General features: G+C 46.5%; 1 protein-coding gene across 1 annotated transcript; it reads right to left on the bottom strand.

Annotated features, from left to right (window-relative positions):
- Nucleotides 1–4,138: 4,138 nt before the first annotated feature.
- On the bottom strand, nt 4,139–6,955 carry LOC133211575 (leukocyte cell-derived chemotaxin-2-like). The gene is made up of 4 exons (XM_061352037.1): nt 6,889–6,955; nt 5,413–5,509; nt 5,135–5,280; nt 4,139–4,727 (listed from the first exon to the last, which is right to left on the bottom strand). The coding sequence occupies exons 1-4, from the start codon at nt 6,938–6,940 to the stop codon at nt 4,561–4,563; spliced, it is 462 nt and encodes a 153-aa protein (XP_061208021.1). The 5' UTR covers nt 6,941–6,955; the 3' UTR covers nt 4,139–4,560.
- Nucleotides 6,956–11,891: the final 4,936 nt, after the last annotated feature.

An 11,891-nucleotide genomic window follows, 5' to 3' on the forward strand; every position in this document is an offset into this window, starting at 1 on the left:
CACCTAGCCTGGACTTAAATCCAGGAAATCCATGAAGGCTTTTCACCGAAACCATAGTTTTTCACAACTAAATTCTTATTAAAGCATCTCCAAGTGCTGAAACAAACAGTTGCAAACCCAAGTTGCATAGAATAAGGCTTTAAAATGATTGATTTAATATCTGCTTGATTTCAGCTCTTGCACTATTAAGCACGCTCCTTAATGTCTCTCTTAATCCTCCAGTTTGATTTTCTACACTACTTGCAGAAAAGCATTAGGTTTCCTTTACAGACATGTCTTAGTTAATATGAAATTTAAATGAACCATGGTGCTTTCTGATGCTGTCTAATGTTCCAAGTTACAGAAGCCTTTGGAAACCCTGCGGGCTTTATTTGGAGGACAAACACACGTCCCTGCCCAATTCCAGTTTGCAAAGAGCATCTGCACATTGTGTTTTCTGCAAATCTCCATGGAATAAGCAGTTGGAGACAAATTTTCTACTTATGGTTCCAAGCTTTTTTTTACTGACAGCCAATGTTTAATCCCCAAACAATCTTTTAGCCCTCCCTGAGGTTACTACAAGTGGCTTGGCTGATTTTACCCACGCTGCTTTCTCCCCAGTCCTGCCAGAAAGGACTGCTGTTATTCACACTCATATTTATATATGAGACTAGTTTTGATGGGGATTTTGGTTGTAATTTGCTCAATATAACAGGGTATAGGCTGACAAAGGTGCTGGTAAGAGCTCTTGACTTGCAGCACCTCAATCCGCTCTACATTGTCTTGCCAAGGAAAGGCTGGGTGTAAAGCCAGCCAAGCTGGGAGGCAGGAGGAGAGCAACTGTGTTATAGGTGCAAAGCTACTGAAAGCTCCTTGGAGTCCTGTTTTGCAGTCTGGTGCTTTGTAAAATGGCTCTAAGCTACCTGTTCTTTACCATTTTTATTTCATCTCATTTGTGTTAGAGCTGACTCCAAATGTCTCACAGCTGTGTACAATAAGAGATCTTAACAGCACTGTTTCTAGCTCCTTTCTCTCTAAAACTTGTCAAAATGTCATTTGCTACTATAATGTACCTAATGCACTTCTGGTCAAGTATTCTTAACAAAATAGTTTTCAGGGTATGATACTGCTGTTGCATTCCCCATCTTCCCTGAGCAGGCTGGAAGTCGCAGACCTGCTTGGTGAAACACTGGACCAAAGCTGGTGGGATTTCTGTGTGGGTCAATGGGGATGTTAATAGAGAAGTTGGTAGGTGCAGTTATGAAAGACACAAACTGGCTGCTGAGCACATTCTAACAGAAGGATATGGGACAACCAGCCGGTGTTGCACCATTTCCTTCCCTGTGGTGGGGAGTGGATGAGGAGATGGAGAGGAGCCAGCATTGCAAGGACAGTGAGAGCAGGTGGGTGCACTTGGGAAATGCTTGTGTGAGTTCCCCATTTTGCCCTTTTTATGTCAGTAGCAACTTCCCTGACTGTGTAAATCCATTGGAGGTCTTCTCATGGACCAAGCAAGAGTGCAGCAGGCAAATGAGTGCTTAGGGTGATCTTAACAGGCAGTGAATGAATGAAGCCTGATGCTGCCCAGGAGAAATCCCTACTTTGCTGTTGAGCCTTTCCAAAGGCGCTGTGATTGTGCTGTGTAAATGATGTGGTGTTTCAGGAAGATATGCTGCCAGTTACCAGTGCTTTTGGATGTATGGTAACTGCCATGTATGTGTCTGTAAACCTTACAAATGTTAGACCGGACCCTCTTATATTAATTATCTTAACATTGATTCTTAATAAGAAAATTCAGATGGTAAAATAATGGAACAAGGGTTTTGGAGGAATAGAAGCCAGAAAACTATGAGACACACCTGGGCAATGGTAGTGGACTCTTGGGGCAGAAACATCAGCAAAAGGCAGGGCCAAACCCCAACCCCAAGGCCTGTGGCTTACTTCCATCTTACTTCTTTATACCTTTACTTGTCATCCCCCTTTGACTGCCCACAAGGGATGTCTGCTCTCTCCATCATTTCCTTTACACACGTTTTAGCCAGCATCCAAAACCTGATGGTTTGGTCCATAAAGTTCTTCCTCTGTGGGAATGAAAGTTGCACATCTTACTTCTCGGTCATGTTACTACATCATTAGTATAGGTTGGCCAGGCTTGTTAGCAGGCAATTGGAAAGGTAAATCCTCTTCCTAAATGTATCTTACAAAGTAATTGACTTTGTCTTCTTGGCTAGTGCAGTGGGTTCAGCATGGGGACATGTCGATACTGAGTCCTCACTTCCCAGCTGATATGCGTGCAGTATTTAAAGGACCTTAAAAGGTTTCTCTGAAAAGCTAATAATATTTGTGTTAATTATTATAAAGCAAAATATGTTCTAAAACTTAACTGTAGAAGAATTCCCTCCTGCAATTAGCAACACAGGCTTTCATGGTGAAAGCAAGCTGGCACAGCGTAAACTAAACTGCAGTCTCTATTGATTCAGGCTTCTGATGATGGACAAGGCTGAGATAAGAGGAATTTTGCCTCCATGGTTAGCAAGGCTTTGTGTGCACGGTTATATATTGTAGTATCGCTGGGAAGTCAGCAGGTTGCGCTAGCTGATCAGGCAAAAGGCAGGGCTGGGCATGGCATTCCAAAGCAGGTTTCAGGCTGCAGGAGACCCGAGTAAGTTGCCTTCCTCCTTTGCAAAGCACGAGCTGAAGATGCAGCTGAAGTTGTGCTAGTGTACAATTGTGATGGAAGGCTCCATCTTGGACTTCTTTCGCCTTTGTTAACATCCTTGCTAAGCCTCAGTTAGGCAGGTTTTAATGAGGATTGAGGAACACAAACTGTTTTTGCTACCTATGTCCTGTCTTATGGGGAGGCCAAAGCTCTGGCTGAACCCTTCAGGAGTCCTCTAACACTTGGTGAAACAGAAGAGAACAGTGTAGATTTGGGTTGCAGCTTTAGGCAGGGGGACCTTGTGGTCCTAACTTATAAAATAGAAGGGGTAACAATGGAAGGATCCCTGCAGAACTGGTGCAGAAGCAGAGCAGTTCTGCATGGCTGTTCCCTGAAAGGCCTTGTTCCACAGGTTACTTCCTTCACCCTGATTATTTCTACATCTGTGTGTTTCACCAGCCCTTTATTTCCTTTCCAGAGTCAGCTACAAACTGTCCTTTCCCTCCCTCCACAGCCAGTGTTTTACTAGACTGAAAAGATAAAGCTGGATTTACTGATGCTGTTTGCCCCAGCTGCTTTGCAACCTAAGCCAGTAAGTGTATTTGCTTTTCCCTCCCACCTAAACTGGAAGCTTTAGTGTTTGCCCTGTACCTCTTTCAGGAGCATCCTGCATCCCAAAGCACTGCACCTCCCTGTGCTGCTGCTGGAGAAGCTCTGGTTAAACAATAGCTCCCTGCAGAAGGTTTGTGAAACCAGCCTGTGGGGAACACCACAAAAACACTGAGCTGCTGTCCTTAATGTACAGGAGGAAATGCTTCTGAGACTGAAATGTTTCTGCTTTCAGTGTAAGGAAAAGTGCTTTTTCACTGCAAGTTCAATTGTATTGACTCTCCTGCAGTGACTGGTTGCTCTCTGCCCCTGCAGTATATTTATAGGGACATGCTGATTTTTCACTCATAGCAAAATTAAAGTGGTTGCTGTGGGAGGTGAATGGGACACGGCACATTAAGCACTTCTCACAGATGCAGTGAGTATCCTTCTGTAGTTTCTTAGGGGAAACAAACCTGCTGTCAGGACACACGCAGCTCCCACTGAAGCAGCTGATCAGAGTTTGCAGTTGTGATGGTAAATACATGAGCCTGCAGTGCTTGTAAAGCCATTTAGCTCTTGAGACTCCCAGTAGCATGTTGGTAGTCTTGGCCTCAAAAGCCCTGTCCTGTTAACAAGAGCTTGTTGTCCTGGGAAAGTCTTCAGCTGATTTACTAATGGAAAGAAATGCCTCACTTGGACAAAAGGCAGCGTGGGTTTGCCAAGGCAATGCTGAAGCAGGAGTCAGGGGAAAAGGAATGAGTTACTTCATTAATGGTGGTTTATGTTGTTGGTGATGGGCCCCAGGAAAGGTTGAGGTTTCAGCTTTATACATGGGCTTTTCTCCCCAGCTGTATTAAAAAAAGCAGAACCCAGCCCAAACTGTGACAGCACCGAAGAAACTCAAAGCCATTTGTAGTGAGGCAGCCCTTTAATAATGTGATTTTCCATATGTTAGTACAAGTGATATTTCTGGCTTATTGAAGAAACCTTCGTGTTTGGCTGCAAAAAGAGCAGGGAAGTCCAAGAGGAGAGAGCTGCAGCTGAGCATCAAGGGTCCATCACCTCCCAGCCACCCATTCCCCACTGCTTCAGCTTTCACCTGCGAGTGCCATGACATGCAGTATATGATAACAGTGTTAAAGCTTCTGTTATACCTTACTCTGAGTCTCTTTATGTTCAGATGACCACCAGCATATTGCTCATGGATAATTTTTAGGTGGAACATCCATTTGAGGCTCAGTGGCTTTGACTTTACTAGAGTGGCTACCCAAGCAATTTAATGAATACATATAGGAGGCTGAAGGCTTTGCCTATGATGTGCAGCCTCCCATTTACAGGTTGGGAGTAGGATCTGTGAAGTCACAGTTCTGGATGTGGACATGGGATATAATTCCTCGGTAGACCCTCTGCATGGGCAGCATGACGCCGATTTTCTCCCCCTTCCTGATGGGGCCACTGTACTTGATGGGCCTGATGTAAAACATCTTAATGCAGAATCCTGTTAAAGGGAAAGAGAAGAGAGGGAAACTTGCTCTTATGAAATGAGCCTGGAAAAATCATAATGTTCAGTAGCAAAACACAAATGACAATAAAATTATAAAGAGATTCAGCAGCAAGAACAGTTACAGAAAATGATGCTCCTATAGCATCAAGAAGAGAGAATAGGAAAAGAACAGGGGAAAGGAGTTAGGGTGGGTTCCTTTAATTATCCAAAATGTGCAAAGGGACCAGCTTCATCCTTTGGCTTCCCTAATAGAGGTTTCCAAGTTAGTTTTCCCATGGATTCACTTGCAAGCACCCACAGTTCAGGTTGGGGTCATGATTTTTGGGTTGTTTTAAAGCTCTGTAAATGAATCGAAGCGTTTTGCAGTCAGACTTTGCAAGACACACGTTTTAGCTCAGTACCTGATCCTGACAGCTGGACCCCGTTGTCAATGGCATTGTTGTTTCCATAGGGCCTGGCTCTCTTGTCAATGTTCCCTGTGAAGGGTGCGTACACCTCCGAGCCATCCTCACATACCACGTCCACTCCCTTGTGCTTCCTCCCTCCTCTGAAGAAGAAGAGCGATGGGGTTAGCCCACAGCAGAGTGCTAGAAACCCTCCTCTTGCCCATTTTCTCATGCTTATTCCTATTTTAAGGAAGCTTTAAGCACATCCATCTCCCATCATCCCATCCCAGCACCTGGGGTTGTTGTATCCGCCACAGCCATGGGAGTCACAGCCTCTGATTCTGTTTGAGGGTTGACTGGAGCAGATTTTGGCCCATTGTGCTGCAGTAGCTGGAAAAGAAGAAAAGAGAAGAACAGAAGATGAAAGCCACGAGCTAGAAAGGGGATTTTTCAGCCTGTGTTGTTTACTCAACAACAAGGTCCCTTTGGACTTTGCTGTAATCAGGGATCAGGCTTCTGGGAACTTGAAAGTTGCTCGTCTTTTAATGTAAGTTAATATTAGGGGTGACATGAAACAGCATTCTTTTGTTTCATGCTTTTTCCTGTGATGTTTGAGGGTACTTACAGCAGCAATCTCAGAGCAGAAATGCGGAACAAATAGATCTGGAGGGGACATCACAGGGTGACCCACTCCTCTCCCACTGCCCCATGGCAGACGGGTTGTGCTGCACTCACAATGCCAGTCATGAGGCTGGAACTATGGGATCTCTCTGCCTGGAAGGTGAGCTGAGCCACCAGGATTTTGAGACATTGAACTATAAATGAGGCTTAGGGAGACCCACCGAATCCATTCCTATTTCCTAACATGGGATCCAGTCAAAAATATAAGCGGTCATCCACCTTTTACTAATTGAGTTTTCTATCTCCCAGTGTTTCTGTATCACTGTTTCGAAGTAGCAATCAGTAGGGGATTAGACGAACATCCTCCTAGTTTTCACTCCAGACTCCAGCTATCACCACCCACTGTCAAATCCATGCTGATGATAAAGCCCTGATGATGTCTGAGAGATGGAAGACATGGGAAAGAAGGGGGGAAAGGCAACGCCTGCCTTGGTACCTCCTACAAGCATCTGACAGCCCTGCTCCCCTCCCAAAACTACCAAGGCTTCCCATGGGATGCTTTGGCAGAAACGGGGCTGGGAAGAAAAAGCAACAAATTGAGGCTTATTGGTGTGTGTGGACAGCTTGGCTTGGGCTTGGGAGTGCACGCAAACAGGGGAGATGATGTGCTGGCACTGAAGGCCTGCTGCTATGAGGGAGCAGGAAACCTCTAATGCCTTCCTCAAGCAAAACAGCCCTTTATTCTAGGTAGTCTTCATTTAGTTTGATGAGTTGTGTATTCTCTGTGGAATCAAAGGTGATGACATTCAACACTGCAGCGTCTCTGGGAACACTCTAAGCTCAGCGGGCTGATCTTTGAGGGGAAGGCTTGTGAGAAAACATACATGCTGCTAGTGAGCATGTGCCTCAGCTGACTCTTACCCATTCAACATTATTACTCCAACAAAATCTTGCCACAACTCTTTACCGTACCCAAAAGGGATTTTCCCATGGAGGTTTCCATGCAGTGGGACAAGGGTTGTTTTCCAAAGCAAGAAAACAGCAGAGAACAAATCAGTTCCTAAACCCTTAGAGCTACCCCTCATTAAAAGCACAACAAAGAGGGCAGGTTGCAATGAGCAATGTTCATTACAACGCAGGCAACTCACCACTGGAGATCACAATCACGAGGAGGACCGCTGTGACTCTGCCCATCGCCATGCTGCCTCGGGAGCTCTGCTTTCAGAGTGGAAGGTCCCAAATACTCTGTTTTCCATTTATACTCTGCAGAGGCTGTATCCAGGGTTTTTTCCAGCCAATCCAGGGGATTTATGTGGCCTCAGTTCTCCTGTTTGCACATCCAGGCCAAGCGCAAGAACCCAGAGAGGCCCTCGAGGTGTGCCACCACACTAATCAGTGGTGTAGAGGAGCCAACCTCTTGTGCAATAGCAGCTGCATGTTTTGTTTGTCTTTCTTGAGGATGAAACCATGAATATTAAACCCAAATTTAAAGCTCTGTTTGTTTCTGTCCCTGCCTGTTGCACAATCCTGAAGATAACTTGGGTGGAGAAGAGGCAAAGAGCTTCCATGAACTTCACAACATATCTGGGCAGATGGATATTTTGCCCTCCCACCATGGCTATTGCTTCATGGAAGGAAGGTGGACATAGCACTTGAGCATCACAGCCAAGCTCATACTGGAAACCTCTGATTAGGCAACCCATGAAATGAGACCTTTGTACCCCAGTTTTATCAGCCAGCTTCATTAATGCATCCCAGATACTGCTGTGTGCTGCTGCTCTCCCTTCAGGATTAACAGTGAGAGGCAGATGTTTACAATCTTCACTGGGCCTGAACAGAAAACGTCATAAAGCCTATAATGTTGTGGCTAAGCAGGATTACAGGAAAAAGGAGAAGAAGAGAGCACTGGAGCATGAACAAGGCCACCTCGAGTGTCGTTTCTGGGAAGAGAGGGAATGTGATGCTCTGGTTTATAGCCAGGAGCTGGAAATCCTTTGTGTTCTTGGCTCTTTTGCTGCCCACTCTGTGCTGCTGGGAGCCACTGACCGCTTTGTTTCTCTGTGCAATTAAAACCTGGGAACCCAAGTTAGATACAGCTTTGGGTCAGGGCTCTCAGCCACGATGCTGTGCCTGCACTGGCACTACGTGGGTGAAGACTGGTTTCACATCCCAAAGGAGACCCAAGAGCAGTTCTGTTCCACAGGATTCAAACCTCTTCTTTGTCATAGAACCCCAGCCTGGTTTGGGTTGAAGGGACCTTAAAGCTCCTCCAGCTCCAACCCCTGCCACGGGCAGGGACCCCTTCCACTGGAGCAGCTTGCTCCAAGCCCCTGTGTCCAACCTGGCCTTGAGCACTGCCAGGGATGGGGCAGCCACAGCTTCTCTGGGCACCCTGTGCCAGCGCCTCAGCACCCTCAGATGTGTTCCCACCACGCTGCATTCCATGGGGTTTGCAGCCTTGTTCTGTAACCGAACAACAGCCCAAGGACTGAAGCAATGCACGTGGCCTGCCCATTGCTTCACCTTTTGCTTGTTGCTGGCTGTAGCCAAGGGTGGGTTTATTCCCTTGGCAGGAAATCAGGCTGCAGAAAGGTGGCTGCAATTTGCAGTTGCTTGATTTGGCATTGATGGCAGGTGAAAGAGTTAAAGCAGGACAAGGGGAGAAAAGCCAAGGGCAGAGTTTGTTTGATGCAGGTGATGAAGGGCCTCTTCCTTGGGCAAACTACATGGGAGGTAAGTGAGGCAGGGGAGAGCTTTTCCTCATCTCCCATGGTGCTGGAAACCACTCAGAAACAGAGGTACAACATGTGCATTAGGCAGTGTGTATGTCTGGAGGTACAAGGTGTGCATTAGGCAGTGTGTATGTCTGGAGGTACAACGTGTGCATTAGGCAGTGTGTATGTCTGGAGGTACAACGTGTGCATTAGGCTGTGTGTATGTCTGGAGGTACAACATGTGCATTAGGCAGTCTGTATGTCTGGAGGGGATTAAACCCCACAAACCCACCCCAAACACTGCAGCTTTGCAGGATACCTTGTGGCTTACAAATACCTGTTGTGCTGTGCTTAGGAATGATGCTGGAGTTAGGGGAGGTCTTGCTTGCAAAAGGATGAGAAAGTAGCAAAATGGTAAAATGCAAGTAAGCATCGCAGCACAATCGAATTAAATGTGGATTGAATGAGATGAAATTGAAAAGACAGTGACTTAAATCCTAGCTCCCAAACTCATCAAACTCCCTAAAAGCAATTTCCAAGCTTGTAACCATGCTGGGATCTAATAAAGTTTTCATTAAAGAGGAAGTGTTTGACTCAGCAATGCAAGGGATTTTTTCCCTCCCCTGTTATGAAAGGGATGAAAATAGAATCCTAGAATCACAGAATAGTTCGGGTTGGAAAGGACCTTAAGATCATCCAGTTCCAACCCCCCTGCCATGGGCAGGGACACCTCACACTAAACCATCTCACCCAAGGCTTCATCCAGCCTGGTCTTGAACACTGCCAGGGATGGAGCATTCACAACCTCCCTGGGCAACCCATTCCAGTGCCTCACCACCCTCACAGGAAAGAATTTCCTCCTTATATCCAATCTAAACTTCCCCTGTTTCAGTTTTAACCCATTACCCCTTGTCCTGTCACTACAGTCCCTAATGAAGAGTCCATCCCAGCATCCCTACAGGCCCCCTTCAGATAGCTGTAATACCTGCAATAGTTTCCTTTCTGTTTTACCAAGGCATAACTGAGTCTGCTGGCAGCCCTCTGAAGGCTGAGAATTCCTAACTGACGCAGGCAGAAAGTGCTTTTTCTCCTCCTTCCCACCCCTTCAAATTTGAGCTTTTGCCAACCCAGGTATGCTGCAGCTCACAGCCTGCTCTCGGTTTTGCTTCACCAGAATTACCAACACACAGACACAGCAGGAGCTCCTCATGCTCTTCTATTTAGCTCTTCTATTCAGTTGTGCCTGCCCCATCGCTGGCAGTGTTCAAGGCCAGGTTGGACACAGGGGCTTGGAGCAAGCTGCTCCAGTGGAAGGGGTCCCTGCCCATGGCAGGGGTTGGAGCTGGAGGAGCTTTAAGGTCCCTTCAACCCAAACCAGTTTATGGTTCTATTCACCAGTTAGTGCAGCCTGAAACATATAAATATGCTTTAAAAGCCTTCAGATTCAAATAGGGTGAAATCCCTGGGTACAGGTAGGTTGCAGGGAAGAAGAGAGCGCAGTTTGAGTCTGAAATGTCAGGTTTTGGGAACATCCAGGTTTTGCAAGATCCACTTAAATTTCTAACATGAAATTCAAGGAAGTGAGCCCTGAGGCACGGTACTGCAGATGTCTACTGCCAGCATCTTGGTTTTCTTCTCTTTTGCTGTTGATGGTAGCAAATGCCACACATGTGCCATACGAGGAAGGGATGAACTGTAACCCCATGTGCCAGCATGCTTTCCCTCTTGCTATGCTGGCTTGCATTGACCATGCCCATAGAGACTGTTGAGTGCATAAACCAGGCTTTGAATTAGTTAAAAAGCTGCTTGTGTGTATGACAGCTTATTGCTTCTGTTCATTATGCTTATTAAGAACAAATACATTGAAAGGACAGGGCATTCTAGAGAGAACTCTGGTGTCCAAAAGCAGCTTCTCCATCTCCATCTCCTTCTCCGATAACATCCCAGACTTTTAAAGAAACAGGAACCAGTTTATCACCAAAAGCTCCTTTTTTTGCATTATTCTTTATTTTAAGAGGAAACATTTTTGTTGTTAGCATGTAATGGATTCCTGAAGTGCAGCACCCAGCTGGTGTCATGGGCACCGAGGGAACGGCTGGTAATGAAACCCACTGTAAGCAATGAGTGTAATTTAGAGACTCTATTGCAGAGTTTCAGGTGGGGGGAAAGTTTAGAAACCTTCAGCCTGTGGAAAAGCAGGGTTTTGTGGTTCCTCAGAAAGCCTTGCTTCAACCTGTGGAAACACAGAGTGGGTTTTTATTAGCCAACGCAAGCAACTGAAGATGCTGTGTGCAATCATGAACACACACTTACCTTCCGGTGCTTCCTGAGCTGATGGAGAGCTGTCCCACAAGGTGCTCCTCTGTGTCACACTGCACCCAGCCTTTAATTTAGCCCATTTTCAGCTTGAAACCCTGCAGTTTACTGGGCAAAGCTGCCTGTTTGCTCGTGCAGAAAGGAATTCCTTTGGATTCCTGGGTCCCTCTCAGCGTTGGGGTACAATGGGATGAGCTGCACAGCCCCATGTCCCTTCCTTCCTGATGCAGTGCATCACCCCCAGGCTGCTCTTCGTGCCCCAGGGCAGTGGTCACTGTGTATTCTCCATCACTGGTCTCTGCTCTTGTCCTGTTGCTGGGTTTGGGAGCATTTTGGGATGTTTTCTTCTTCCCAAAGAAACCCTGTTGAGCAAGAGCTCATCTTGGCACAGCTGGACTCATCCTAGAGAAGCCCATGGAAACCTGGTGCCAGCAGGAGGGGAGGGCAGCGATCACCCTCCAGAGCATAAAGGTGTTCATGAGATGAACTGGACTGTGCAGGGGATGGTGAAAATGCCACTGCTCTCTGATGGAAAGCAGGTGAACATGGTCCTACCAAGCAGCCTGTCCTTATCTCCCTGGGTCTTTATATCTGTGTATATAGGTAGAGATAAAATGTCTGCGTGTGTGTATATTTACCACCTGTACTGCTCCTTCTCTCATGAAGGGAAGCTCAGCCCTGTGGTGGGTTTCATGGGGATGCTCATCAGCATCTGCCCACTGGGACTGGGATGAACTGGTACGTGCAGGTACCCAGGATCAACCCCCAGACAGCTCCTCAGTACTTCGGCATTGCCAGCACAGAGAACTGCAGTGCAGTGGATCTTTACATATGAAAGCACATAAAGATGACTACAAGATAAGTGGTACAGATACAGTGGTGGTTGTTACTCCTTTGTGTGCAGCAGATCTTCCCTTACCCTCTAAGAGGAGCTGTTGCTGGGTTTTAAAACGCTGCAGGCAGAAACTGTGGTGGAGGCTTGAGGCCAGTTTTGCTGATAGGCAAAGGAGATGCCACCTCTCCCCCGTACCCTGCCCTCGCTAAAATAAAGACTGTGTGGGAATGGTCTCTTGGCAGGTCCCTGAACGGAAACCATGTAATTACAAACCACTGTCTAGCCC

The sequence above is a fragment of the Neopsephotus bourkii genome, unplaced genomic scaffold (assembly GCF_033783945.1).
Source record: "Neopsephotus bourkii isolate Nb327-2 ecotype Australia unplaced genomic scaffold, CSIRO-AGI_Nbou_v1 NB_620, whole genome shotgun sequence".
In the NCBI taxonomy this organism is placed as follows: Eukaryota; Metazoa; Chordata; class Aves; order Psittaciformes; family Psittacidae; genus Neopsephotus; species Neopsephotus bourkii.